The 23,346-nt window shown below is 45.8% G+C and overlaps 3 protein-coding genes across 12 annotated transcripts in view; 2 read left to right on the top strand and 1 right to left on the bottom strand.

Moving 5' to 3' along the window:
* Positions 1 to 7,760, bottom strand: CEP19 (centrosomal protein 19). Of its 6 annotated transcripts, XM_075507680.1 has the most exons (5): positions 7,328 to 7,760; positions 7,061 to 7,213; positions 6,729 to 6,865; positions 4,795 to 4,993; positions 1 to 4,511 (listed from the first exon to the last, which is right to left on the bottom strand). In XM_075507680.1, exons 4-5 carry the CDS (start codon positions 4,922 to 4,924, stop codon positions 4,150 to 4,152), a joined length of 492 nt encoding a protein of 163 aa, XP_075363795.1. In that variant the 5' UTR covers positions 4,925 to 4,993; positions 6,729 to 6,865; positions 7,061 to 7,213; positions 7,328 to 7,760; the 3' UTR covers positions 1 to 4,149. The 6 variants fall into 6 exon arrangements, with proteins under 6 accessions (XP_075363795.1, XP_075363798.1, XP_075363797.1 ...); XM_075507683.1 differs by having other exon boundaries at positions 6,739 to 6,865; positions 7,061 to 7,760; XM_075507682.1 differs by lacking the exon at positions 7,061 to 7,213.
* A 139-nt stretch (positions 7,761 to 7,899) lies between these two features.
* PIGX (phosphatidylinositol glycan anchor biosynthesis class X) lies at positions 7,900 to 15,845 on the top strand. 2 transcript variants are annotated; one of them, XM_075507679.1, is made up of 6 exons: positions 7,900 to 8,040; positions 9,490 to 9,553; positions 10,030 to 10,171; positions 11,099 to 11,312; positions 12,615 to 12,715; positions 14,900 to 15,845. In XM_075507679.1, exons 1-6 carry the CDS (start codon positions 7,968 to 7,970, stop codon positions 14,960 to 14,962), a joined length of 657 nt encoding a protein of 218 aa, XP_075363794.1. In that variant the 5' UTR covers positions 7,900 to 7,967; the 3' UTR covers positions 14,963 to 15,845. The 2 variants fall into 2 exon arrangements, with proteins under 2 accessions (XP_075363794.1, XP_075363793.1); XM_075507678.1 differs by lacking the exon at positions 14,900 to 15,845 and adding an exon at positions 13,786 to 14,850.
* Positions 12,615 to 23,346, top strand: part of PAK2 (p21 (RAC1) activated kinase 2) — a 50,765-nt gene continuing 40,033 nt past the window's right edge. The window contains exons 1-2 of one of the 4 annotated variants that reach the window (XM_075507667.1): positions 17,335 to 17,499; positions 17,912 to 17,963. The gene's annotated coding sequence lies outside the window, so the exon portion shown is untranslated. Of the gene's footprint in view, positions 12,716 to 17,334; positions 17,500 to 17,911; positions 17,964 to 23,346 lie in introns of those variants that run through there. The other 3 variants (XM_075507669.1, XM_075507666.1, XM_075507665.1) reach the window with 3 other exon arrangements.

Below are 23,346 nucleotides of genomic sequence, written 5' to 3'. Positions count from 1 at the left end.
GATTAAACAGATGCAAAGGAGATAAAATAAGAAAAAGCCTTCCTCCTTGTTGCGCAACCCCTGCTCTTGTGGGTGGTCAGCTCTGGTGGCATCAGGGGGTTTCCTCCACCCAGCCCTGGTTACAGCACATACCAGCTCTCCTGTACCAGCAGCGCACTACCTGCGGAAGTGCTGCTTTGTTCCTTGGAGGGTTACTGTTGGTGGAAATGAGAAGTGATGGTGGTTTGTGCTAACTCTCAGAAGCCCTGCTGAGAACCAGAGCAGCTTTATTCCTGTGGCACTGTTGGGATATCTCCAGTGAAATGTGTGTCTGAGTTTAATGGAAACAGGGGATGTGGGGAAGCAAGTGGCAGTGCCAGCATGGGCGAGATGGGGGCTTGTCCTTGCCTGGACTCGGATGAGCTCAGCAGGGTGATGTGGGGTGTGCTGGGGGCTCAAACCGCCTTAGCCAGCCCCGTGTCATTCCACCTTACACTGGGGTTGTCCTGGGAGGTGGTGGAGAGAGATGGCCGAGGCTGGTGTGGGGCTGGGAGTGATGCTGGGGGGCAGCGCAGGCAGGTGCAGGCAGCAGGAGCCAAGGCTGGCAGCGAGGCCATCAAGGCAGCGTCCTCCTGGTGCAGGCGTGGGGATGAAGACCAGGGTCAGCCACAACCCAGACATCACCTAGCACATCTGCAGTGGTGAAGCAACCTCTGAGCATGAGCCAGCAAGTGGGGATGTGGCCGAGAGGGGAAGCAGGCTTGGAGATGGAGCAGTGCAGCCTGTTTTTGGAATGTTGCTGCCTTGATGTGCAGGCAGCCATTGGCTGAGGATGGGCTGCAGCAGAGTGGGGGGCCAAAACGGAACTGCAGTGAATGCTGGTGAGCTTGCATGGCTGATTGCTATGCCAGGCTGGAAAAAATGGTGTAGGTTGGACCATGCTGGACCAGCCAGCAGCACCACTGGGGCTGAGTGCTGGCAAGGCTCTGGAAACCCAGCTGTCAAATCTGCCTCAGAAAACGGCTGCTTTCTGGCCCTGTTTTATACCAAAATAGCCAAAACCGAATCAGGCCCTAGCTGGGGAATCCCTCAACCTATTTCAGCTGTTCTTTTGGCTGTAAGCTGCACACCCGAGGGACAACAGAGACCTATAAATATGTCCCTGTGATGTCCTCCGGTGGGTTTGCGCCGGCACTGGGTACTGCAGCCGTGTTTTGGTGTCTCCCTGCTGGCAGGGTGGGCAGGGTGCCCCTGTGAGCACCCCACTCCCTGGGGCCATTTCCCCCTGCTGTGGGTGCTGGGTCAGCCTTGGAGGGTGGATGTGTGTGCTTCCTCCACCACTGCAGCCACTGCTGCTTCTCCTTTTGGTGGGGGCATGTGGGGCATGCATGTAGGTAGGAACCTGGGAGCCTGGTGCTGCTCAGGGAGTGGATAAATCACGGGCATTGTTGCTCATATTGAGCTGATGTGGGAGATACTCAACACTCCTCCATCATGAGAGGGGTTAGCAGCTTTGCCCAGGCATGGGGGCATGGTGCCAGGAAAGCCAAGGCTCACCCAGAGCTGGGACATGCAAGGGATGTCAGGGCAACAAGATGAACTTCCACTTTTAGAGTGGCTGATGTCCTTACAAAGCTGCTGTTCATCATCTTCACAAGGTCATGAGGATCAGGGGAGGTCCTCAGTAACTGGAGAAAGACAAATGTTGCACCCACCTTCAGTAATGGCCCAAAGGACATCCTGGGGAGCAACAGGGTGGTCACCCTCATGTTGAGAAAACCATGGAGTATGCTTTCTTGGAGCACATTTCTAGAAGAAGAGGGTGGCTGGATTGACCAAGGGTAAGTCAGGCCTGGCCAACCTGCTTGCCTCTCACGATGAAATGGATGGATTTGTAGGCAAGGGGAGAGCAGTGGGTACCATTTACCTCAGCTTCAGTGAGGCTTTCAATACCATGTCCCACAAAGTTCTTGCATCCAAGTGATAATGTCATTGCCTGGATGGGTGGGCAACCAGGTAGGTAAAAATCCAGTTGGATGATCAATCACAGAGGGTAGCAGTTAGTAGGACACACTACCGGGAGGCTGGTGAGAAGACAGCAGGGGTCTGATCTGGGATCTGTCCCATTTGATGTCTTTGTCCATGATCTGGAGGAGGTCATGGAGTGCCTTTGTCAAGTTTACAGATGAGCCCAAAGTGGGAGGACCAGTTGATACTGGGTAGGGCTGCTATCCTGAAGTATCAGGGTGGGCTGGAGGAATGGGCCAGCAGGAACCTCACGATCCAGGGAGGTGATTACCCCCCTCAACTCAGCACTTGTTAGACCTCATGTAGACCTCATCCAGTGAGGATGGCCATGCCTGGGGAGGGGGTGCAGGCTCCATCTTCCAAGCCTGGCCAGGACAAAGGTGGGTGCAGTCTGGCCTGACCCCAGGGCAGGCTGGGTGTGGAGGACAGGTCCCCACGGGTCCTCTCTCACCCAAATGGGAGATCTTTATATGCTGTTACATTGTAATTTTTGGCTGGAAACAGAGCAAGGCCTGTGCCTGAGATCTACACACCCCTTTGTGGGTGGAGAGCTGAGTCAGGCTTTATTTTTTTAAATTTTTGGCAAATGAGGCATCGGCTTCCATTTCTCCTGAAGACTCCCTTGGACAAATGTAAGCTCACTCATCTTCTCTAGTGATGATAAAATACAGTGGTTTAATTGACACTCATTTCAGATTTTTCACAGAACTCACTCTGTCATTTCAGTGCATAGGTGGAGAGCTCTTCCAAGCCCCAGCTTCTGTGCTATGATACAATGTCTTATTGATAAAATTGACAGGTTTTAATTCATTTGTGGTTGCAAGAAGGAAGACAGGAAATGGCCTTGGAGGCACTTTACAACTCCTCTTGGTTACCTCAGGCATCAGTTTGTTGAGGCCACTCAACTCAGGATGAAGGCCCATCCCATTCACAACTCTCACAAGCCACCCAGATTCAGAAAGCCAAAACCGGGGAAGCTTCTGCAGTTGTGTAATTTTCTAAAGAATCCTACGTTTTGTCTTCCAGTTCTTACAAGAGAGCAGGATTTGGCTAGTACAAACCAGGTAGACAGTGGGATTAAAAACTTCAGTGGAATAAGTAAAATACTTGTTTGCAGAGATGAATTTCTCAGTGACCATCAAAACACTGTGGAGGACCTTTTGCTGTAGCTTTACTTGTCACATCAGGTTCTCCGCTAGCACTATTTAGAGTGAGCTGAGAACTGTAGTCTGATGAGGCAGCAGAGGTAAAGGTTTTGTTTTACTCTAAAACCACTCCCAGCCTTTGTGAGTTTCTACCATGCTACTTTTTTTTGGATAGTTTACATTTTCCCAGAACTGAGCGCTTACTGAGAAAGCATCATCTAGTAGTACAAGGAAGTAGTACAAGTCCTCTTAAACCTGGAATTGCTGTAGCACCTTAGGCTTTGGGTTCTCTATAGCCAATGTAATGTGCATCAATGGCACAAATTGAAACCGATGCCTCATTTGCCAAAAGTAGTATACTTCCTCAGCTTGAAATCACTGTATTTTCAAAAGTACTTTCCAGACTAACTTACTTTTCTAGATATTCTGTTTCTTAAATACAAGGATTTATATTTGTGTAAGCTGAAGCTGGAGATCTAAGCATTGCTGTGAGAGTATTATTCTCCATGCAATGCTGATTTATCCAGAAAGGCTAATACATATTTAACAATCCAACAAGTAATAATAAATACCATACATATACAATAAAGCTTTAACATTGCTTTCAAGACATAAATATTTAACACTTAATTTTCAGATGAGGCTGAATAGAAATCACAGCAAGGCAAGCTGGTGAGGTTTTCAGCCAAAGCTGACTGAAATGTAAACAAACAAGATTAAATAATTTAAAATTATTTTAGGCACTCATATACAGGAAAAGACTAAAACCACCCAATAAGTTCAGCTGCCCCACTTCCATTTCATCGGGTCTGGCTTCTTAAACAAAGTTCACTTAAACCTGGAATTGCTGTAGCACCTTAGGTTCTCTGTAGCCAATGTAATGTGCATCAATGGCACAAATTGAAAACGATGCAGCAGAATATGTACTCTGACATCATTCTGTTAGGACTGTGAGATTTGTCTCTGAACTGCCCATCCAAGACATCTTTGTCCAGAATCAGATTTCTTCACCTGACTCCACATCCCAGCCACAGGACTCCAGCTGCTCATCCTGTGGAAACTCAACCTCAATGTCATAGATGAAATCTGGGTCATCCTTCTTCTTCCTGTTGTTTTCAAAGAGCTCATCCATGATGCTCTTCCTTTTGGCTAGTTCCTTGTCATCTAGTTTGTTCATATCTTCTTCTGGGTCAATGGTCTCTTCCTGTTGAAACTTTTCCAAGCTCTCAGCCAGGCTCTCTCCTCCCAGATGACCTTTCAGCAAACTGTACAGCTTCTTTAGCTGACGCAGTGAGACTCCCTCTAGGTAAGCCTTGTGCCGAGGGTTATTCTTCAGCTGCTCAGCAGCCATGCTGCAGTCTAAAGAGAAAGCCACCATGAAGACACACAGCTGTAAGCAAATTTCTTCCCATAAACAGATCCTCTTCTCCCAACCCCTCAGAAGCAGAACCACTACTCAGGTTAAGATGTAGCCCTGGGCTCCTCAGGGGAGATAGTGTTACCCCAAAACAACCCCTCTTTGCAATCCCTGCATGCCGGTGAGGAGCTACCCAGCAGTTACTAAAAATGCTGTTACCAACTATCTGTTCCTCTCGCTGTGTCTGGAGAAGACTTGGGAATGCTACAAGTAAATGCACCACACCTGAGAACTTAGAGAAATTTCTGACAGGCATGATGCGCTGGCGAGTCTTATCCTTGCTGTCTTCTTTGTATATCAGGATAATGGATGGAGGCTGAAAGCAGATGCCGCACTTCTTTGCAATATAAGTCATTACAGTTCTTGCTGCTGGCTCGAGCGTTGCCAGCTGTATCAGAGGTGTCCTCAGCAATGTCAAAGCTCACTGAAAAACAGGGAAAGAAAAAAGGGAAAGGAAGTGTGAATGTCTCTTGGTACTGTTCTTTTTATCAGGGTTAGAGTCACTCAAGTTCAGCAAAAACATGCAGCCACAGCGTAAGTCTCCCTGATTTCAGCGGAAGTTGAACACATCCCTACATGCTCTGTGAGCCAGCTGCCAGGGAGCAGTGACTCCCAACTCCTAGTTTACACCTTTGTCACTACTCGGGCTTTGAGTTTGGATTACATATCACACACAAATTAACATTTTGGTTTACCAGCTAAGTAAAGTACTGCACAGTCAAATGATACCTAAAAGATGTTTTTTATATTTATTCATTTTTAAAGTGAAAAATGTCATTAAATAGTAAATCAATGTATTACAGTTTCTTCACAAACACTACCTTCTGCAATATCCATTGCCCTAGAGAGCTAGGAATTGCTTATCTACCAAACCCTTTTCTGCTCTAACCACCATGCTTTTAACTTTGTATCACCTGATAGTTCATATGAAAGATCCAGGTGTGACTTCAGGGAGAATCTGATTTCTCAGTAAAGATATAATGATAAATTTCTGCTGTAAGCTTATTTCAGCATATTTAAAAAAAAAAATTCAGAAAAATGCACCTAAACCAAAAATTTGAAATGTCTTGGAACCTCACTGAAAGAGTTTCTACAAAATTAAATATAAATGTTGCAAGAGATGCAATAAAGACAGAATTATATTGTACATATTTGTCTATTATACATATTTGCTTTGAAAAGATACAAATTGATTAATATAGTTCACATTTCCTTTGCCTCTGTTTCTGTCACAAGCCTAGGGATGTCATATTCCTCATTTCATATGGTAAGGGAGAATCTTGCATCCATAATGTTGATGTATGTAACACTGGAATGCCCCCCCCCTTTTTTTTTTTTTTTTTACATCTTAAGAGGAGGGTACCTAGTCAGTTTTTTAAAGCTTTCTTACAGTTTCAGAGTGACCTCAATATAGCAGCATATCTGTAACCGATGACAGATGGCATACAGAGAGAGAAGAGATTCAGAAATGAAGGACAAAAGTAATTAAACCCCTTATTAGGGGACAATGAAAATATGAACTAATTTTAAAGAGAGGAGATGATGTTCAACTGTTTGCTCCTTCTCAAACTAAAATACACCATCAATGAAACTGAAAAGCTGAGAATTTAGAAGTGACAAATGGAAATGCTTTTTACACAGCACATTACTATTGGGAGAGCTGAAACTATAAAATGTTCATGAAGGTCAAGAATGTCTTAAGATTTGAAAATGCTGAGCTGCTGCATGTATGCGCAGAGGAACTGGGAACTTTTGCCATACTTAAAAGGTGGAGAAAGAGGGTGGGTGGGGAGGAAGGGCTGACTGACCCACTAAACATATGGCTGTATTTATACAGATAGATAGCACGAACATACTGCAGGCACGAGAATCTCATTTTAAAGTAAGGACTACTAAACTCTCAAGTATCACTGCATTGGTCAGCTACTACATGAATGAGGTTAGTAAGTTAATCCATAATTATCCTCTTTACTCTTCTCTGAAGCATTTTGTCTTGCAACAGGAGAGGGGGAACATCAGTCTGACTGACAGTGACAACTTCTCTTTTTCTGCCTTATCACATTTGTCTGTACCCAAAATGCTTGAGAACTCCTCAGCATCAGCCCTGCCCTTGGCTCCATCCCCTTTTCAAGTCAGACAAAATATTAGAGGAAACTTACAGATACAAACCTGCTGCAGATCCTCTTTCCCAGCTTAGTGTACACCACCAAATGCATGTGTTACCTTACTTTTGGTTTTAAATAAGTGAAAACATGCCAAACATGAAGGTTGTCTCCTCCTCCGACTACCCTAGAGACTGCAGTAAGGCAAAGTAAGAAATTATACCCAAAAAGTTAATGTATGTCTCCAAATCAAGAAAAATTGCATTAATCTTCAAAAGCTACTTTGAAGCCGAGTGAAAAGTCTTCCTTCTTTGTTAAAAAACACATAGGAAAAAGTTCAAATTTGCAGTAATGTTCTTAATACTTAAAATTAACTACAGCTGCTATACCTTTTGCTTTTAAATAGTTCTACGAGTCAGGGAGAAAAGCAGAAGTCTCTTAAGAGTCACTTTCACTATCCTAAAATGAGAAATAATGCTTCAAACTGAACTGAAATGGCTTTTTGAAGGGTCACTGACAATCACAAGAGTGGGCCTCCATCTCTGAAACGGCAAAAAAATCCTCAGACAAGGAATACAAACATGAGAAGAAGCCATTGAGATGCGCGTAAAAGAGGGGAAAAAGGTTTCGTATCGTCAGGTAACACAAGCAGAGACCTTCGCTGCCAGGCAAGAAATGCTGGTTTCAGTAGCTCTGAGACACAGATAGGTGGGGGTTTTTTGCCCTGCCAACTTCTGTGCTGCAGCAGAACTACTTTTGCCGTTAAAAAGATGGTTTTCTATCGCCTGCTTCCGCCAGACGAGCAAACCCTCGGTGTCGTGCGCGGTCGAGGCCTAAACCCTGAGGGAGAAGGGAAGCGGGGCAGGATCGGGTTCGTCCTTCCCGCCTCTCGCCCCTTGCTCTCACCTTCGGCGACGGCGGAGGGACGGGGCAGGAAAGCGTTTCCTCGGCGGCGGCCCCCTCCCGGTGCCGAAGACGAGAGGCGGCGGCCCGGGCCTGGCCCGCTCCACCAGGGCCTCCCCTGCGCGGTTGCCATGGCTACGGCCGCGCCGCCTGGCCCTCGCGTCGCAGGCCCCCTCCAGGCTGCCCGCGCCAGCGCCAGCGGGACGCGGCGGCGGCTGGCCGGCCCCTGCCGCTGCGGACCCGCGCACCGGGTGGGGACAGCGGCGACGCTGAAGCGTCGGGGCAGCGTTTAGAGGCGGGTCCCGCTGGCGCCGCGGAACGAGGGGTGGATAAGACCCACGGGGTCAGGCGGGCGCCTGCACCGGGAGCGAGGCTGTGTGGAGCGGGCCCGCCATGGCGGGCAGCCCGCGGCGGTGGGACGAGGCGCTGCTCCGTGCCGGCCTGGCCGCGCTCCTCTGCGCCCTCCGTAAGTGCCGGCCTGGCCCGGCCGCGGGGGAGCATCCTCCTGTTGGCCCGGCGGAAGGGCAGGGGGAAATGGGGCCCGCGGGCGGTTCCCTGCTCTTCCCGCCGGCCGCCGCTGCGGGAGGCGAGGCTGGGTGAAGCCGGCCGAGCGGCCCCCGGCCTATGCAGAAGCGGTAGGAACCCTTCCCCTCGCTTAGAGCTCGGCTGAGCCGAGGTTTCAGGCGGTGTCAGGTGATTAAAGCCGGCCGGTCCGCATGTGTTGGGCAAATGGCTTCGCGCAGTCTCCGCCTCCGCAGCTGGCTGTATTGCGCCCAGCTGTGCCCACCGCGGCCGCTTAATCCAAGCGTGAGCACCTGGAACCCCTTGTACTGACATCAAAGGGTTTGGGCTTTCCTCTTGAAAATATTTATTTACACGTGCGTGGAGCTGTGTGCGCCTATTTGTTTGTAGAGCTGGGTTCTGGATTTGGGAAGCACGGCTTGGCCAGTGACCTAAGAAACGTCCTCTGCTGTCGATCACAGCTTTCCGAGGAGGGAACGTGGAGAGGGAGGTGCTGATCTCTTCTCCCTGGGATCCAGGGACGGGAGGCCTGGGAATGGTTCAAAGCTGTGCCAGGGGAGGTTCAGACTGGACATGAGGAAGTGTTTCTTTACTAAGAGGGTCGTCAGACACTGGAACAGGCTTCCTAGAGAGGTGGTCGATGCCCCAAGCCTGTCAGTGTTTAAGAGGCATTTGGACAATGCCCTTGATAACATGCTTTAACTTTTGGTCAGCCCTGAAGTGGTCAGGCAGTTGGACTAGATAATCGTTGTAGCTTCCTTCCAACTGAAATAGTCTATTCTATTATTGAAATTAGTAACAGAATCAAGCAGTTTTCCAGATTAGGTAACTGAAAAACAGCTGCACGACCTTCTGCAAAATTTCATATTAAGCCAACATCGCCTTGCTTTAGGTCTCCACTCAAGCAGATACTGATGTTGTACATGAGGTGACTGGAGTTTCAGATCTAAAAGTGAAATCCTGTGGGAACTTAGAGAAAAAATAAAGAAAACAGTAGCTGTAACACAAAGTTAATTTTTAAAGTCTGGGTCATACAGGAATTGATACAGAAGTAGGAGATAAGGAATCACACCTGGAATGGGGGTTGCAGTGGGAAAAAGCAGGGATTATTACAGACTTCTCAGCAAAAACCAAAGCATACTTTTGAAAGTTGCTCTACTGGGAAAAAAGAGAGCTATTTCAGCCTTCATGGTAGCTGAAGCTTGGTGTTCTACTGACAAAATGGCTGTTGGCTGTACTAAATTGAAACACTGTTTCCCTTTTGCTGTGAGAGGTTTTGCAGGTGATGTGTTCGTTGATTATATGACTTCACTTGTTAAGGTTGTCTGCCCGTGTGATAATTACGAGTGCTATTCTGCAAACACCGTTGCTCATTCGTTCTGTGTTACCTTAGATGTGCAGGCTGCTTGTCAGGATGCCACTGTCACGCAGGAGCTTCTGAAAGAGGGGTTTCACAGGTAAGTTGTCACTCTGGCACTGCATCAGAATAACGTGCTGGTTAATTTTACGTGTGAAGAAGCTTCTCTTCTAATTCGTGCACAGTTTTATCAGCTCACTGAGCTGTGATCTGTAGGCATGGCTAGGCACTAGGAATGTATTAGCATGATCAATTAATTAACAATTACAAGCTATAGTGGAGGAAGAAGAGGAGGCCCCTTTCTAAGATCAGTGTGGAGGCTGTTGGTAATTCTGAGAAGTTAACAAAGAAGTGAAACTTCATTTTGATCATGGACATGGAGTCAGGGTGAACTACATCATCATAACCAGAGAAGGACAGCACGGCTTGATAGGGAACTGTTTTCTGAACTTGTCACGTATCGTATGCGAGAGCTGTGTCTAATCTCTGCGTGTTTGGGAGTATGTCTCTCAGGGGGTTTTGTGCCATCTTTTGAAGTGCAGGTGTAAACGTTTTGCTTCTGTTGCTTGTTTGAAGGGACCTGCTGGTGAAGGTAGAACTTGGTGTAGTGGGGGAGGATGCAGGAGGATGCGCAGTGGCAGCTAGAACTCATCTTCCACCAGGAATCTACGTGGATCCGTACGAGCTGGCTTCGCTGCAGCAGCACAATTTAACAAAGGTAACAACCCCAAAGCTCAGACGTCTGGCAGTTACTCAGATAAGGATGAGTATGCTCAGGAAGTTGTAATCTCTGGTCATTATCTGGCTCGTTGAACCAAGGTGATTAATTCCTTTTCCTGGAAGGAGATGCTGCACAGTATCGTCTTTGTGACATCGTATCTCTCAGCTTGATCAGCATCGGCCAGTGCAGTGCGTTTTGTGTCGTGTGCTGCTGATATTTCTACACATAGGCATGTATACCAGCGAGCTGCTGCAACTCTGTTCAGCCCCAGATGAACAACTATGGTACAAGCTATTCAGGTTGAAAAGATGAAAGGTTAACCACCACAAAAGAGGTGGTGGTGGGCTCTAGTGTGCTGTGCATTCGGACTGAGTAGCTTCATAGCTTTGTTTTCATCACAGCTTTCTGTGTTGCTTTCCAGTGTTTGCTTTGCATTTTGGGTAGAGACATGTGCTAAGGCTGTGGCTTTAAGGTGACCTCCTTAGGTGCTTAATTCAGTTAAAACATATGGATGCAAAGACTCTGGGCAGCTTCTGCTGTTGGGATGCTTGCAAGTGCTGGTATGGCCTTGCTTATACACATCATTAAGCTTATGTCTCTTAGGTTTGGCTATAGGCATGGTTGCACTGTAAACTTTTCATATGTAGGAATCACACCTTGGAGAGGGACTTGAAAAGTTATTTTGGAACAGCTTAAGGACAGAATTTCCAACTTGATCTTCCTGACTATGAAATCGGGCCCAGTGTTAGACAATAGAATGAGGAAAATACTTTTCCCTTCTGATGCTGTGGTAGGTTACTGCAGCAGACAGTGGCCTCTTAAATCCCAGAATCATGCACAAAAAATTAATATATTTTTTTCCCCACATCCCTCCCTTGTGTCGATTCTGATTGCAGCCACATCTGTATCTTTCACCACTTGCAGGCAGTGTTAATTCCTGATGTCATCAATGTGGAGGCTCCTGAGTACTTAGCCACAGATCTTCTTGTTCTCCTGTACATGGAACCCGACCCTGGGTGCTCTCGCTGTTTTAGAGCTGCCTTGCCTGTGCATGGGCGGTACCACCAGCCAGCAGAAGAGAGTGAGGAAGCATTGGTTGTTCTGAAGAGCCCAGAAGTACTGGTCTGCTGCTGTGACAGTGAGATTCTTGTTACATGTTCTTTTGGGGAGAGAGGAATAACCGTGGGCAATCCAGAGCTTGGAATCTGGTTCTGTATTTGTCTTCTGAAGATGGAGCTCTTGGTAGCCCTGTGAACACGAGGGGAAGATAGTGGCCCTGATAAAGACCACGTTGTCTTCCTCTTTGAATGCTGCTGCTGCCTGACCAAAGGCAGATTAATTGTCAACAGACTTCTTGGTGTTGCGCTGCTGCCGTTGTACCCTTGTACTGTAGCAGGCTCTTTGGGCTCTTTCACCTGAAAGCATTGGCAGTTGGTCTGTTAGTCACAGACCCTGCAGGCCCTGGCTTGTTAAAGGTCAGCTGCTCAGACTGCATTTTGACAGTGTTTTTCTTGACAGCTGAAGCCATGCATGGCGTATTTAACATTCATTATTAGGTATTTAGAGTAATCAAAGTATTCTGATGGTTTCTAACACTTTCTTCCTGCATTCCCTATATATAGGGGAGGAATGGAGAAAACTGTGTGCCTGAAGGTTAGAATGGTTGGAGTCTCAAACTCCTGTGAAACAAGACCCTGATATCCACTGACAATGAATATTTAAAATTACATGAACAATGAAATCCTACATTTTTGCTACAAATTGTATTTCCTTTCACAAAGTCATTCTTGCTAGCCACCAAGTCAAACGTGCTAATGATTCTCAGCTCCGTTATCTTCACTTGTGCATTATTTGAACAATGATTTTCTGGGATAAACTTAGGGGCAGGGAAGACTGCCTGGTCAATTAAAAAAGGGGTGTGAAATGTTCCCATTTTCCTGCCACATTTACTACTTATGACCAGGAAAACATATTTATTATTAATATGAAAGCATTGAAAGTATTGGAGGGGAGTTCTTGCATGGAGGGGAGTTGGCTAACAGGAGGCCAACAAGGAGAAATGGAAGAATGACTTCTTTGTTTTGGGGGAAGAGAAATTATAACTGTATGGCTAAAGTTGAGGGGTCTACAGGCCACTGATGAATTCTTTGCCCTGTTAAGGACAGAAGGGCCAAGATACCACACAGGTGAGATTCTTTCTTGGGTACCTACTGTATTGGGAAGGGAAGAGTTGCAAAGTTCACGAAAAGGACTGCCCAGCACCACTTTGACCATGCAGGTTAGCTGGCACATTTCTGTCAGTGCTGTTTCACCTATTGGCTTTCAGGGAGTAGATTCTGTCTAGCTGTTGTAGAGGAAAGATACCTCATTTGGAAAAGTCTTGCAGGCCATATTGCTTCATCCCATCTGGATCCTGCTGATTCATTAACATCTTCCGTAGATCGTCTGTCAGCAGAGTGTTGGAAGCCTACTGAAGTGGAAGCTCCCTGTTCAGGCAAAAACGTCAGCCCCTGTCAGTGGTACAGCATAACGCACAAACCTGTGAGTTTTTATTTCTGGTGGGAATTCTTGGTTCTCTTTTAACAATTGCTGCCTTTTTTTCTGTGATTAGCAACTTCCACAGGACAGGAACTAATCAGGACAAGACTAGTTTAGGGAGGCTCCCTTCTTCCTTTCTGACCGGCTTTTAAAGGGGGTCATCCTATCCTTTTGACATGCTTGTAGTTACTCTCTGCTCTTCTAGTCCTTTATGGGGCTGCTCTCTTCCCCTTTTTTTTCCTTAATAGTTTACTTGGAATTCTAGGATATAATTGGCACTGGTCAAATTAAGAAAGGTCTTTACAGCATAGGTGCTTCAGGGGAGTAGCAAAGTGGAAAACTACTTCATGATCTAACTAAAGGAGGGGTGAAACCCCAAAGATTGAAGGAATAACATCTTAAAAAAAAGCCACTTCTGTTTTTTCGTTTGTTATCTGATTGGCTAAGTATCTAGGAAGAGATGAAGTTTCTTTATTCTGTGTTCAAAACCAAGGAAACTCTTATCTTTAATGTGGTCAACTGCCTTTGATACTTGAAAGGGTTGCAGTAGCATAGAGATTCAGAAATAAGACTAATTTGTCTCATAACAAATCTGTTGTTTTTGTAACACACATGTCTTCCTATATTTAAGATACCTGCAGATGTCTGGGATATCTGCAGCTCTGGTCCAAAAAACGTTTTGGAGCTTCCTGCATTACAGAGAAACCAAATAGTTGTTCGCCTTGGAGAAAACTGGCTTCTCAGTGATCTGTGAAATGCTCATTCCGAGAGCTTCTCTCTTCCATGCTGTATTATGTATGTATCCTCAATGACAAGCCTGCTGTAGGAACAAAGATACAGAGGATATAAATGGCTGCCATTCAAAATGGTAGCAGATAAATTTATTGAGCTTTGTACTGCAAGAACTCCATTTGGTGTAAATTGAAAGGTTACATCCCATCTTGGTTTTGATTTCGAATCCCAGAAGAAGCCTTAGCAAAGGACTAGTGAAATAGCGGTCTGGTTACTAATCCTCTAAGTTTCAGTCAAAAATAAATAGCTTGTTAAATGCGTGTAATCCATTTACTTTGTAGGCATATGAGGAACTGATTCTGCAGGTTCCAGTGGGGCTCAGGCAACATAGTTCCTTAGTGTGTGTTGTGACTCTTCTTGCCACGGTGCTCTGTTCCAGTCTGATTCTTGCAGCTGTATGCAAATACGGACACTTCTCCCCAGCGACCTGCTCAGAATAAAGAAATACGGAATGACTGACCTCCGTCCAGTGAAACTCACTGAATATTAGGAAGCTGAACATCAGCTTCCTAAATGAATCCTACTCTACTGTTATCTTGCTAATGCACGAGGGTCCCATAATGGGTTATAGTTTCCTTGGCCCAATTCTTACAAACACCTTTCACACATAGAAGACTGTTTTGGTGCATTGTCAATGTACAAAGCAGATAGAGGGTAGGAATAGTGCTGCAAAAAGCTGGAAGGACTGCCACAATCTCAGTTCCGATTCTCTCCCCCTGGCCCAGAGCCTGCTTTGACTACAGTGCTGCCTCTTGCAGAGATGTTTGTATTTTTTGAATTTCACCAGCTGACTCAGGGATTGGTTATTAAGGGTATGAAAAGCATTATCTGTCATTAAAATTTCTGAATTTTAAGCTTGTTTACATTGTCCAGATGGGTTACATGTGAATTTGTGAAGAGACATTCTGTGCTTACCTGGGACAGGAGAAGGCTTAAATAATCTCTCCCATTCTAATAACTGGGAGGGATTAGCTGCTCTTGGTCAAATTAGTCAGAGCTGAAAGAGTTTAGAAAACGGGAAAGAAATTTCATGCTATTTCAGAAGCAGAAAGAGTAGCCCTTGGAAGATGAAAGCTGGTGAAAAAATACTAACTAGAAGCAAATATTTAGAAGACTTGCATTCAGCCATCCGAACAGTTGATAAATACAAGGAAATGGAGAGGAAATTACTTAATGGAAAACCCGAGTTCCTCTGGATTGACAGAAGACCTCGGTTGCTGTTTCTAATTGTCAGTAGGTGGCATTGTGAGTTTACAGTAACTCCTGCAGTGGAGAAAATAGATTTTATTCCTTATAAGCTGAGAGTGAGTTAGTAAAAGCAGGTGATTTTGAGGAGTGCATGTGTGAGGGGGATGAATGAAAATTCTGGTTTTCAAATTCTGACCTCCTTTTGAGGGCTCTGTGTGCAGCCGAGACTTCTCATCAGCAGAATGGCCTTTTATCACTGTCCAGCTGTAGCTTCAGGATCCCTTGGGCATCTTTCTTCTGCTTCTGCTGGAATTCAATAGAGAGGTCATCTTGTGACTTCGCCCACAACAGGTTGGCAAGTGCTGTGACACTGGGCTCTTGTTCTCCCTTGACTGTGCTGAATGATGATGGCTGCGCCAGTACTTCATCCACTACCTCAGAGGAGTCATGCACTGCATCTGCTTGGGGGAAGGGAGAAATTAGAACAATTGCAGAGCAATTTGGCAGCCTGTTTAACCACATCAGCGCAGCAGGGCTGCGGACCAGTATTGTAATGCTTGTCTCCAAGGGGGATTCTTAATTCCCAGAGTTGAGTTTGTTCTTGTGCTCTCTCTCTCTCTCTCTCTCACGCTGGTAAGTAATTCTGTATTGCAGTCTGACCCTTGGAATGGCAACATCCCAGATTGCCACTCAGCTCTGGCAGGTCTTTATTGCCTAAAAGCTCACAGTTTTTTTTAACATCAGATAATACCAGTTGAAAATCACAGGTTGAATTCCTTAGCTAAAACAAGCTGCCTGATATAATAGCCTAGTGAAAGGAAATGGTCATTTCCTTCTGACAAATGAAGAAAAATATTGCAAGTGACAAAATATACGAGTGGATGATTTGGAAATCTGTACAAGTGAGGATGTGAGAATGGAAACCCACATTAGTGGTAAGATGCTGTAGGAGAAACTGAGGCAGGAGGGGCTTGAATTACAGGGGGCTTAGCACTGTCAGGACTAACCGAATAGTTGACTTTGGAACAGTTTTACTGTGCACTAATCAGTTTGACTGGCACGTGGCTCACTAAGTGTATCTAAAATTCATCAAGATCCCACCGATAAGCTTTTCAGCTGAACTGGAGTAATACTGATTCTGATTAATATAAAATATGAGAGAAATTGCAGAACTTCTCAGTGGATGTTTTTTGTTATGGCAAATAGCAAATATTTGCTGTTTTTTAAATCCATAGCATTTGTATTATAAATACAGTACACAAGTTTTTCTTTAAAAGCTGTAAATAAGTCTAATAACTATTGTAGTGTTAAGTACGAAGGAATTTGCCAGTTAAACTTTCTCTCCCGTACCATAAACTACTGTCATTAACCAAGCACTGCATTTTGCAGGCATGATCAAATGCAGAGTTGAGTCAGAGAAACAAAGCAATATGCAAAGAGAAGTGAAGATGATGGCCTTGCCTGCAGTAGGAAGCAGACCAGAGCACTCTCTGGCAGCCACAGCAGGGTCACTTTGGAAGAATGGGGTTGAAATAAGGCAGGTCTGTAGGGGCAAGTTTCCTGTGACCATTCACTCTGCAGTAATTCTGTGGAGAGTAAGGGAGAAGATAGCCAGCAAGCGTTGCCTGAAAGCAACAGAAGCTGGAAAGTCTGATTTGCACTCTTTGTCCCTGGACCTGCATGGAGGTTTGAGGACTTAGTGGGAGCCTGCTACTTTCCCCCCCAGGACCTTCATGAAGAAGAGCTGCCTGATGCATGTCCTTCTCCTTCTGAAAGAAAAATCAGATGTTGCTTCAAGCCTGGACTGACAGAGGAGGTGAGGTCCAAGCTGCAGGGCAGGTGGATGCTTGGGGAAGTTATCTGGGAGATTAAACATACCACAGGAGGGAGGAGAGAAGCCTTGTCTCTGGGGGGAGAAGCCTTGAGGGCACATATGCTGCTTTCTCAGCTGTGTTACTACTGCATCTCTTGGAACCTGGGCATCCGAGTAGTGGCATAGGTCGCTGATGGTGGGAAGTGGCAACATGGAAAGCTGCTCTGTGCCCTGCTGCTGTAGCTAATGCATGCTGCTTTCACCAGTTATGGTGCACCCCAAGCCACGTGGACTCGTGGACCGGAGAAGTTGGTGGGAGAAGGGTTAATTTGTCAGCTGTATTGATACAAAAATAAGCCCCTTCCGCTACCTTCAGGGCAAGAGGTAGAGTGAGAATAGCACAGATAAGGAACGTGAAGTGCGACCACCTTGGTGCTCTCAGACACCCTTGCCAACCTTGCTGGCTATAGCCAGCTGCAAGGGCAAAAGCCCACCGCCCTAGAAAAAAAAAAAAAATAGATACATATTAAAAGAACCTCTCAGGTGATGTGACCAGAAAACAGCACTGCTGGGCCATGGGTGTGAGGACGAGGGGGAATGGAGGCTCCGAGCAGCGCTGCCCCGGGCCTCTCCTCCGGCCCTCAGGGGTGAGCCTGGGACGGTGGTTCCCCGGCGAGGCCACCCGCTCCCTCAGGCGCCGGCTCCCCTTGGCAAGGCGAGCGACGGACTGCGCCTTCCATGACGCGCCGCGCGGCGCCATCACCACTTCCTGTGCAGGCGCTGTGCCCGCCGGGAGTTGTAGTCGTGTGGGTGGCGCCCCGCCCCCGCCCGCCCTCGCGGGCTGTGGCCACGCGCGGCGGTTCCGCTTCCCCCTCCGGCTCCTGCCGCCGCCGTCTCGGTGGGTGCCGCCGCCGCCATTGCAGAGGTACCGTGTGGCGGCCGCGCCTCGCTCAGCCCGTCCGTCCCCCGAGGCGGCAGGCGCCGCCCTAGCCCGGTGAGTCCGCTCCCACCTGCCGGCCGCGCATTCCGTCCTTTGTGGAGTCCGCCGGGCCGGGCCTGCGGCGGGCGCCGAGCTCGGGGCGGCGGCTCCTCTCACGGCGCTTCCGGCAGCGCGGGCCTGCTGTCCCCGCGGCACCGAGCGCGGCCGGGCCGAGGGCGCCTCGTCTGGTCTGGCTTCAGGAGGGTGGTGGTTCTGGACCAGAGCTCGGCCCCGGCTTCCTGCGGGGGTTGGTGGGACCCACCTCGGCACCCCACCCCCGGGAGCCCCCCCGCGAGGGGAACATCGCCGCCCTGGGGGTCTCTTAATCTTTGGGAAATTGGTTAAACCCTCATTAATTTCGGGGGGAAAACATAAGTGTGGATATTGCTGTTATAAATCCTTACGGAAAAAATCTGTTTAAATACAGAAACGGAGCGCAGAGCCCTCCCCGTCCCATGCAGCGAGTGCAGGCGATGCAGGTATTGCGGCAGGCTGTTAAATGCATCGGTTGTCTTTGCGGCCACTGTGATTCCTGGATTGCCATTAGCCTACATCTTTCTGTGCCAGTTAAAAACTGTTGTTTGTTGTGCACCTCACCTGCTTGTTTTTCCTCCTCCCTGTGTTTTCTGCTTTATTTTTGTTACTGCTTTTTGTATTTATTCTGTCAAAGCCATGCAGGACGGTTTAGTTGTTTAATGGTAAGCTGTTTGGGGAGCAGGGAGAATAAAGCTGCTTTTAGCCTGGTATGTGTGAGCAACTGCCCAAAGGTTTGTTTGGGAGCAGGGAGTTCATGAGCTGGCTTTCAAGGAGCGATGTTGCTGTGCCTGTAGCCAAAATAAACTGGTTCATGTGCTGCCTTACGGTGAGTGAAGACAATCCAGGTGTTGCAGCATTTTAATAATAATTATTTTGGAGGTCTTGCAATAACAGCAGTGTTAGATGCAATTCAAACGTGGTGTATTGTGGAGTTTTTAATCTTCTTATTTCTGTGTTTCTCTGTTTTTGTCTTTTTTGGGGTGTTTTTTATACTTGAAAAAGTGGGCCCACTCTTGTGAAAGTCTAGGATCTACTTTGCGGTATGGAGCGTCCCTCACAATGTGAGCCCTGGAGTGGTACCTCCCTAAAAAAACAGGGACTAGCTACTTCGTGATTCAGTTTCTTCATTTGGGAGACAGAGGTAGTTTAACTCACAGAGATATTGTGGAGGCAGGTTAAGAAATACCTGTGTGTAACTAAATGACCTGTTCCAGTTTTACATTATCAGAGAACTGACAAATTAGTCATTTAATTATTACAGACTAATAGACTGAAATAGAAGCAATGTAGAAAGGTAAAAATGCAAAGCCTTTGTGTTTATGAGTTTTTGAGTAGAATCTTTGAGATAATAGGAGCACTTAAAAAAAATTCACTGAGTAATGTTTTAGAGGAAGGAAAAGCCTTACTCTAAAGTTCACGGGTTGGATATTTCAGTTCTTGAGGCCAGAACAAAAATGCTTGAGAGACTAACTCAGATCTTCTCTGTTGTCTAAATTGTATGTGGAATTTGGCTCGGCTTTGTGCAGACACAGTTGTTAAAACAAAAATGTTGAGCTATTAAATAGAGAATAATGCCTCTGGCTATATATCTTGCACTTTTTAACACAGTGCAATGTGTTTCAGTGCATCCAAGGCCTGTGCTCTCTGAGCTGCTGTGTGGCAGCTTGTCAGAGGCTGATTTACCGGGATGAAATTTGTACCGAGTTACAACTTGGACATTTGGCCAACTGGGGGAGTTTCTTTCTGGAGGCACCTGCTCATGTTCCCTCTCTGGGATGGATGCTGGAGTGGATGGGTGAATGCTTTGACCATGTATGGCAGGTCTAATCTTGTGCTTATTTTAAAATCTGTCCTTTTAAAAACTCATGCATGCTTGTGTTGTTTAAGGTAGCCTTTTGGTTATGTTTAAAAGAGAAAATTATTCAAGCACCTTTGGTTTCTAAATAACTTTAGAATAAGTGTTAATGATACTGATGCTGCAGATTTTGTTCTTGTGATGGTATGAAAAGCTGTAGGCATCCAAATCTAGGTCTATGTGTTTTATTAATAAGAGATACTTCTGCTTCAGAGTTCTTTCATCAGTCTTGGCTTTGTTCTTTTTTTTTTCCTTTTACCTTTTATCTGTTTTCTGCGCTAGGAGGTTTCTGAGGCACTGAGAGCTTCCCTGCGAGTTTCGTGCCAGTATATTCTTGTTTCTTACAACACACACATTTATTGACATGTCTATGCAGCAGCCACTACAAAGAAAAAGCTATTTGTTCTGAAAACAACCCCTACTTACAGAGATGTTGTTCTAGATGGATGGGCCCAGTGATAACACCAGGAGAGATGCAAGTCCTGGGGTCAGAAACTGGGATGCAGGCAGAAAGCTTTGAAAATGAGTTGACTCACCAAAGCATCCGGGAGGAGAAGGTAGCGGAGGCATAGTTATGGGGAGAGCAAGGAGAAGGAGAAGTCTTCAGCAGCCAGGCACCATGTATTAGCATGCATCCTGATGAATTGTATTTCTGCTGGCAGTTGGGAAAAGGCACCTTTGCCAAAAGAAGGTGGTTGTGGAGCATTCCCTTATTTTTCTAGAAACGTAGTTGCTGCGATCAGTTCTGCTCTGTTCTTGTCAAAGCAGAGGCGATCTCTTGGACTAGGAGAAGGATTCAGAAAGGCTGCAGCAAGCTCAATTTTTAGTTTTCCAAGGAGGCACCTCCTTCCTAAATCTAAATCAGATTTGACTGCCTGGCCCAAAACTTTGAGAGTGCTTTGTAATTGCCCAGTGTTGTCTTGGAGAGGTTTCTGTACCTGCTGTGGTAGTAACTTACCTTTTCAGGTTTAACATTGCAAATGGTGAGGTTACTGCCTGCTCTGTGAAATGCAGTGCTGCTGAAGATAACTAATCACTCCAAGCATGTGGGTGCCAGGCTGAGCTACCAGGTTGACTCTCAGAAATGATACAGTCTTCTTAATGCAGTGCTTGGCCGGTGCTGTATTGATTCTGCCTCTCGGCAAGGTCAGTTTGACTGGGGGTGCACCATGGAGGAGACTGCATCTCCTGCGAGCTTTCAGTATTTGTAGGACTTTACGTTAGACAAAAATCAGTGTTTTCTCCAGGCTTCTGGCATAGCGAGGCTGTAGGGCAAGGGGTGCATGTGTGTGTGTGCGAGCAAGAGGGAAAGCTCGGGACTTTGATGTGGTGTGACAGCAGCCGTGCTTGTGGAGGGGGATGGTAGGCAGTAGGTGGGGAAGAGAAAAGGAGTCCAGGGTACTCCACTTGTGGCAAAGGGCGAGAAACCCTTGGGCACTGGTTTTGAAGGCAGTATGATGTGGCTAATGTCTTTTAGCCAGGAAACACTGTAGCATTTCTTGAAGGCCTAAGGATTCTTAGTGTGCCTTGCTGTTTGGAATTAGGGTGTCATGAGGTTGCTATGTTGTAAGATTTTTAGAAATCTCTTATCTGCATTTAAATGCAGGTGGTAAGAGGTAGGGGATGTTTTCAGGTGAGAATGCGAGATCTCCTAGTGACCTACCTAACTGGGGCCCAGATTGCAAGCTGTAGATTGACCTCACAGTTTATATTCAAGCCTTACTTCATTGCTCAAGGCTTATGAGATCTGAGAGCATGATTTCACATAAAGTTGTACCTTACTTTAATTGGAAAATACATACTTTAGTGCTTGTATTTTGATGATGTAGGGGACAGTGTATGTCACCAAGAGCTGGAAACACTGGTTTTGGTCTCAATTCTGTATCTGACTCACCAGTTTTTTAAGTCAATCATTCTTCCTATTTTCTCAGCTTCTTTCTATTTTCCCAGCTGGGAATGGGAATTAATCAGGCTTTGAAAATGTCTCACCTGGCAGGCAGGCAGAGATGTAAATGAACATGCCTTAAAAATTGACAGGAGTTTTGTTTTTGCTGTTTATCTAAATTTTGAGTGTTGGACATCCTATCTGTGAATTCACAAAAGGAATTCCTTATGCTTTCGAAAGGCTGAGATTACAGTATGTTGAAATGCTTCAGAAATTGGTGAGGTTTCTTTTTTTCTTCAGGCAAGACAAGTGGATTTTGAAATTCTCCAATTGATGCATCTAACCTTTGTTCATAAATTTCAAAATGCTTTTAAAAATCTTCGCTTCAGCTGCTAACAAGGTACTGGTGCTTAGAACTGTTTTATTGAACACACCTTAGCAGGGAAGTAGAATATTTTTAAGACTCCTAGAAAGTATTGGGTGTGTTGTATAATAGATATGTCATCATTCCCCAAAAGATCTAAGCCCAGCACTGGTGTTGGTGTAGCTCTGGCAAGGACAAGTTTGCCCTAAGTTGTATGCTTAAACAGCATGAGTTTGTTACTGAAATACTGGATGTTGTCCTGGAAGATACGTGGTTACCTGTTGCCACAACTGTACTATATTTGAATTTTTGGTCAGGGCTATTCTCTCTGCCAATTCACAAAAATTGTTTCCTATCTTTAAAGGAGTTATTTTGATAAGACAGGTTTAATTCTTTCTAATTCTATAGTGTCATTTCAAAGAAAAGCAGCTGTAGGAAGGAACCAACGTGTTAGGGCAATGGTGAATGTGATTTAAAAGTTGTGTACCGTGTTAAGATAAGGGATTTATCAAATGTGAACCAGAATGAGAGCAGCTGGCAGGTATATTAAGGGATGGAAATACACTATAAAAAGCCTTTGCAATTCAACTTCTGCTTTTTTTTTCCCCTGAAGTTTTCTGCTTCCTGTTTAGGTGCTGGATGTTTGACTCGGTGTGTACCCACAGGAATTTGTAACTGTCAGCATACGTAGGCTTTCCTATAGCTGCTTTAATAAGTGAAATTATAATTTTGTCCAATAACGTGGGGTTTATTTTGGAAACAAATGTAATACTTTCTACTCTAAGTTGTGTTTGTTCTTCATTTACAATCATTCCAGAACTGCTTTAACTAACAGAGGTATCCCCTGGACAAGAGAGAGAAAAGGCTGTTTCTGGAAGATGGTTTTTAAAATCACCTTTGAATGTTTAAGCCCTTTCCTCTTGAAAAGGTCTCCAGTAAAGTGAGAACCTGGAGGAATGAAAATGAAAATGTCTTTCCCTTAAGACTGTCTACTGTAAAAGGCCACCCTCTCTTAAAGGGGTCTTCTGAGGATTTGGGCCTTGTCTGGAGGTCAGACGGAAGCTGGCTGGGCAGTTTCTTGCGGAAATAGCTCATTGAAAGGGGCTGAATTGAAAGTACTCTTCAGCTTGTGTATTATCTGCTTTAGGGTGTAAAAAAAAAACTTGTTTAATAAGTTTTGTTAATATTTTTAAGTAAGCAACTTTTAAAATTCCAAAACATTACTTAAAAGGTAAAAGGAGAAGAAACGTAAGAGTCTTTCAACTTTTTCTTCTGTTTTAAACTGTTTGACCAATCAGGAATTCATAGGACAAGGAATTAAACATTTTTGACCTTTTTGCCAGGATTCAGGATATCAGAATTGAGGAAAAACAATTTCTGGCCCAACTCCAGGTGCTGCTGAAAAGGGCCTTTTTGGAATTTAGGAGGTCACAGAATGGATCTCTCTTTCCTGCTATGGACAGGTCACATCAGTCCGATAGCCCAGAGGCTGCCTAAAATGCCAGCAGCAGACACTCCCTGAAGGTGCTGGAGGAGAAAGGACTGAAGGGTGAGAACAACCATCCATATAGAGTCCCAGCTATGTGTCCGTAAGCTCTTTTTGGCCAATTTGCATGAAAACATCTCTCTAAATGCACACGCTAAGGCAGTTTTCCCACCGCTGTATTGGTGTGCCACGAGTGTGCAGAGAGGTGCTTCCTAGTTCAAAAGGTGGCATACAAA

The sequence above is a fragment of the Mycteria americana genome, chromosome 7 (assembly GCF_035582795.1).
Source record: "Mycteria americana isolate JAX WOST 10 ecotype Jacksonville Zoo and Gardens chromosome 7, USCA_MyAme_1.0, whole genome shotgun sequence".
Lineage (NCBI taxonomy): Eukaryota > Metazoa > Chordata > Aves > Ciconiiformes > Ciconiidae > Mycteria > Mycteria americana.
This window is presented reverse-complemented; position numbering and strand designations above follow the sequence as displayed.

Excerpts from the sequence above, each read along its gene's own strand:
- CEP19 (XM_075507683.1), bottom strand. The coding sequence starts at position 4,924 with ATGACTTATATTGCAAAGAAGTGCGGCATCTGCTTTCAGCCTCCATCC. Across the intron at positions 4,512-4,794 it reads AAATTTCTCTAAGTTCTCAG|ACTGCAGCATGGCTGCTGAG; the intron begins GTGTGGTGCATT and ends CTTTCTCTTTAG.
- PIGX (XM_075507678.1), top strand. The coding sequence starts at position 7,968 with ATGGCGGGCAGCCCGCGGCGGTGGGACGAGGCGCTGCTCCGTGCCGGC. Across the intron at positions 10,172-11,098 it reads AGCAGCACAATTTAACAAAG|GCAGTGTTAATTCCTGATGT; the intron begins GTAACAACCCCA and ends CACCACTTGCAG. Across the intron at positions 12,716-13,785 it reads ACAGCATAACGCACAAACCT|GCATATGAGGAACTGATTCT; the intron begins GTGAGTTTTTAT and ends TTTACTTTGTAG.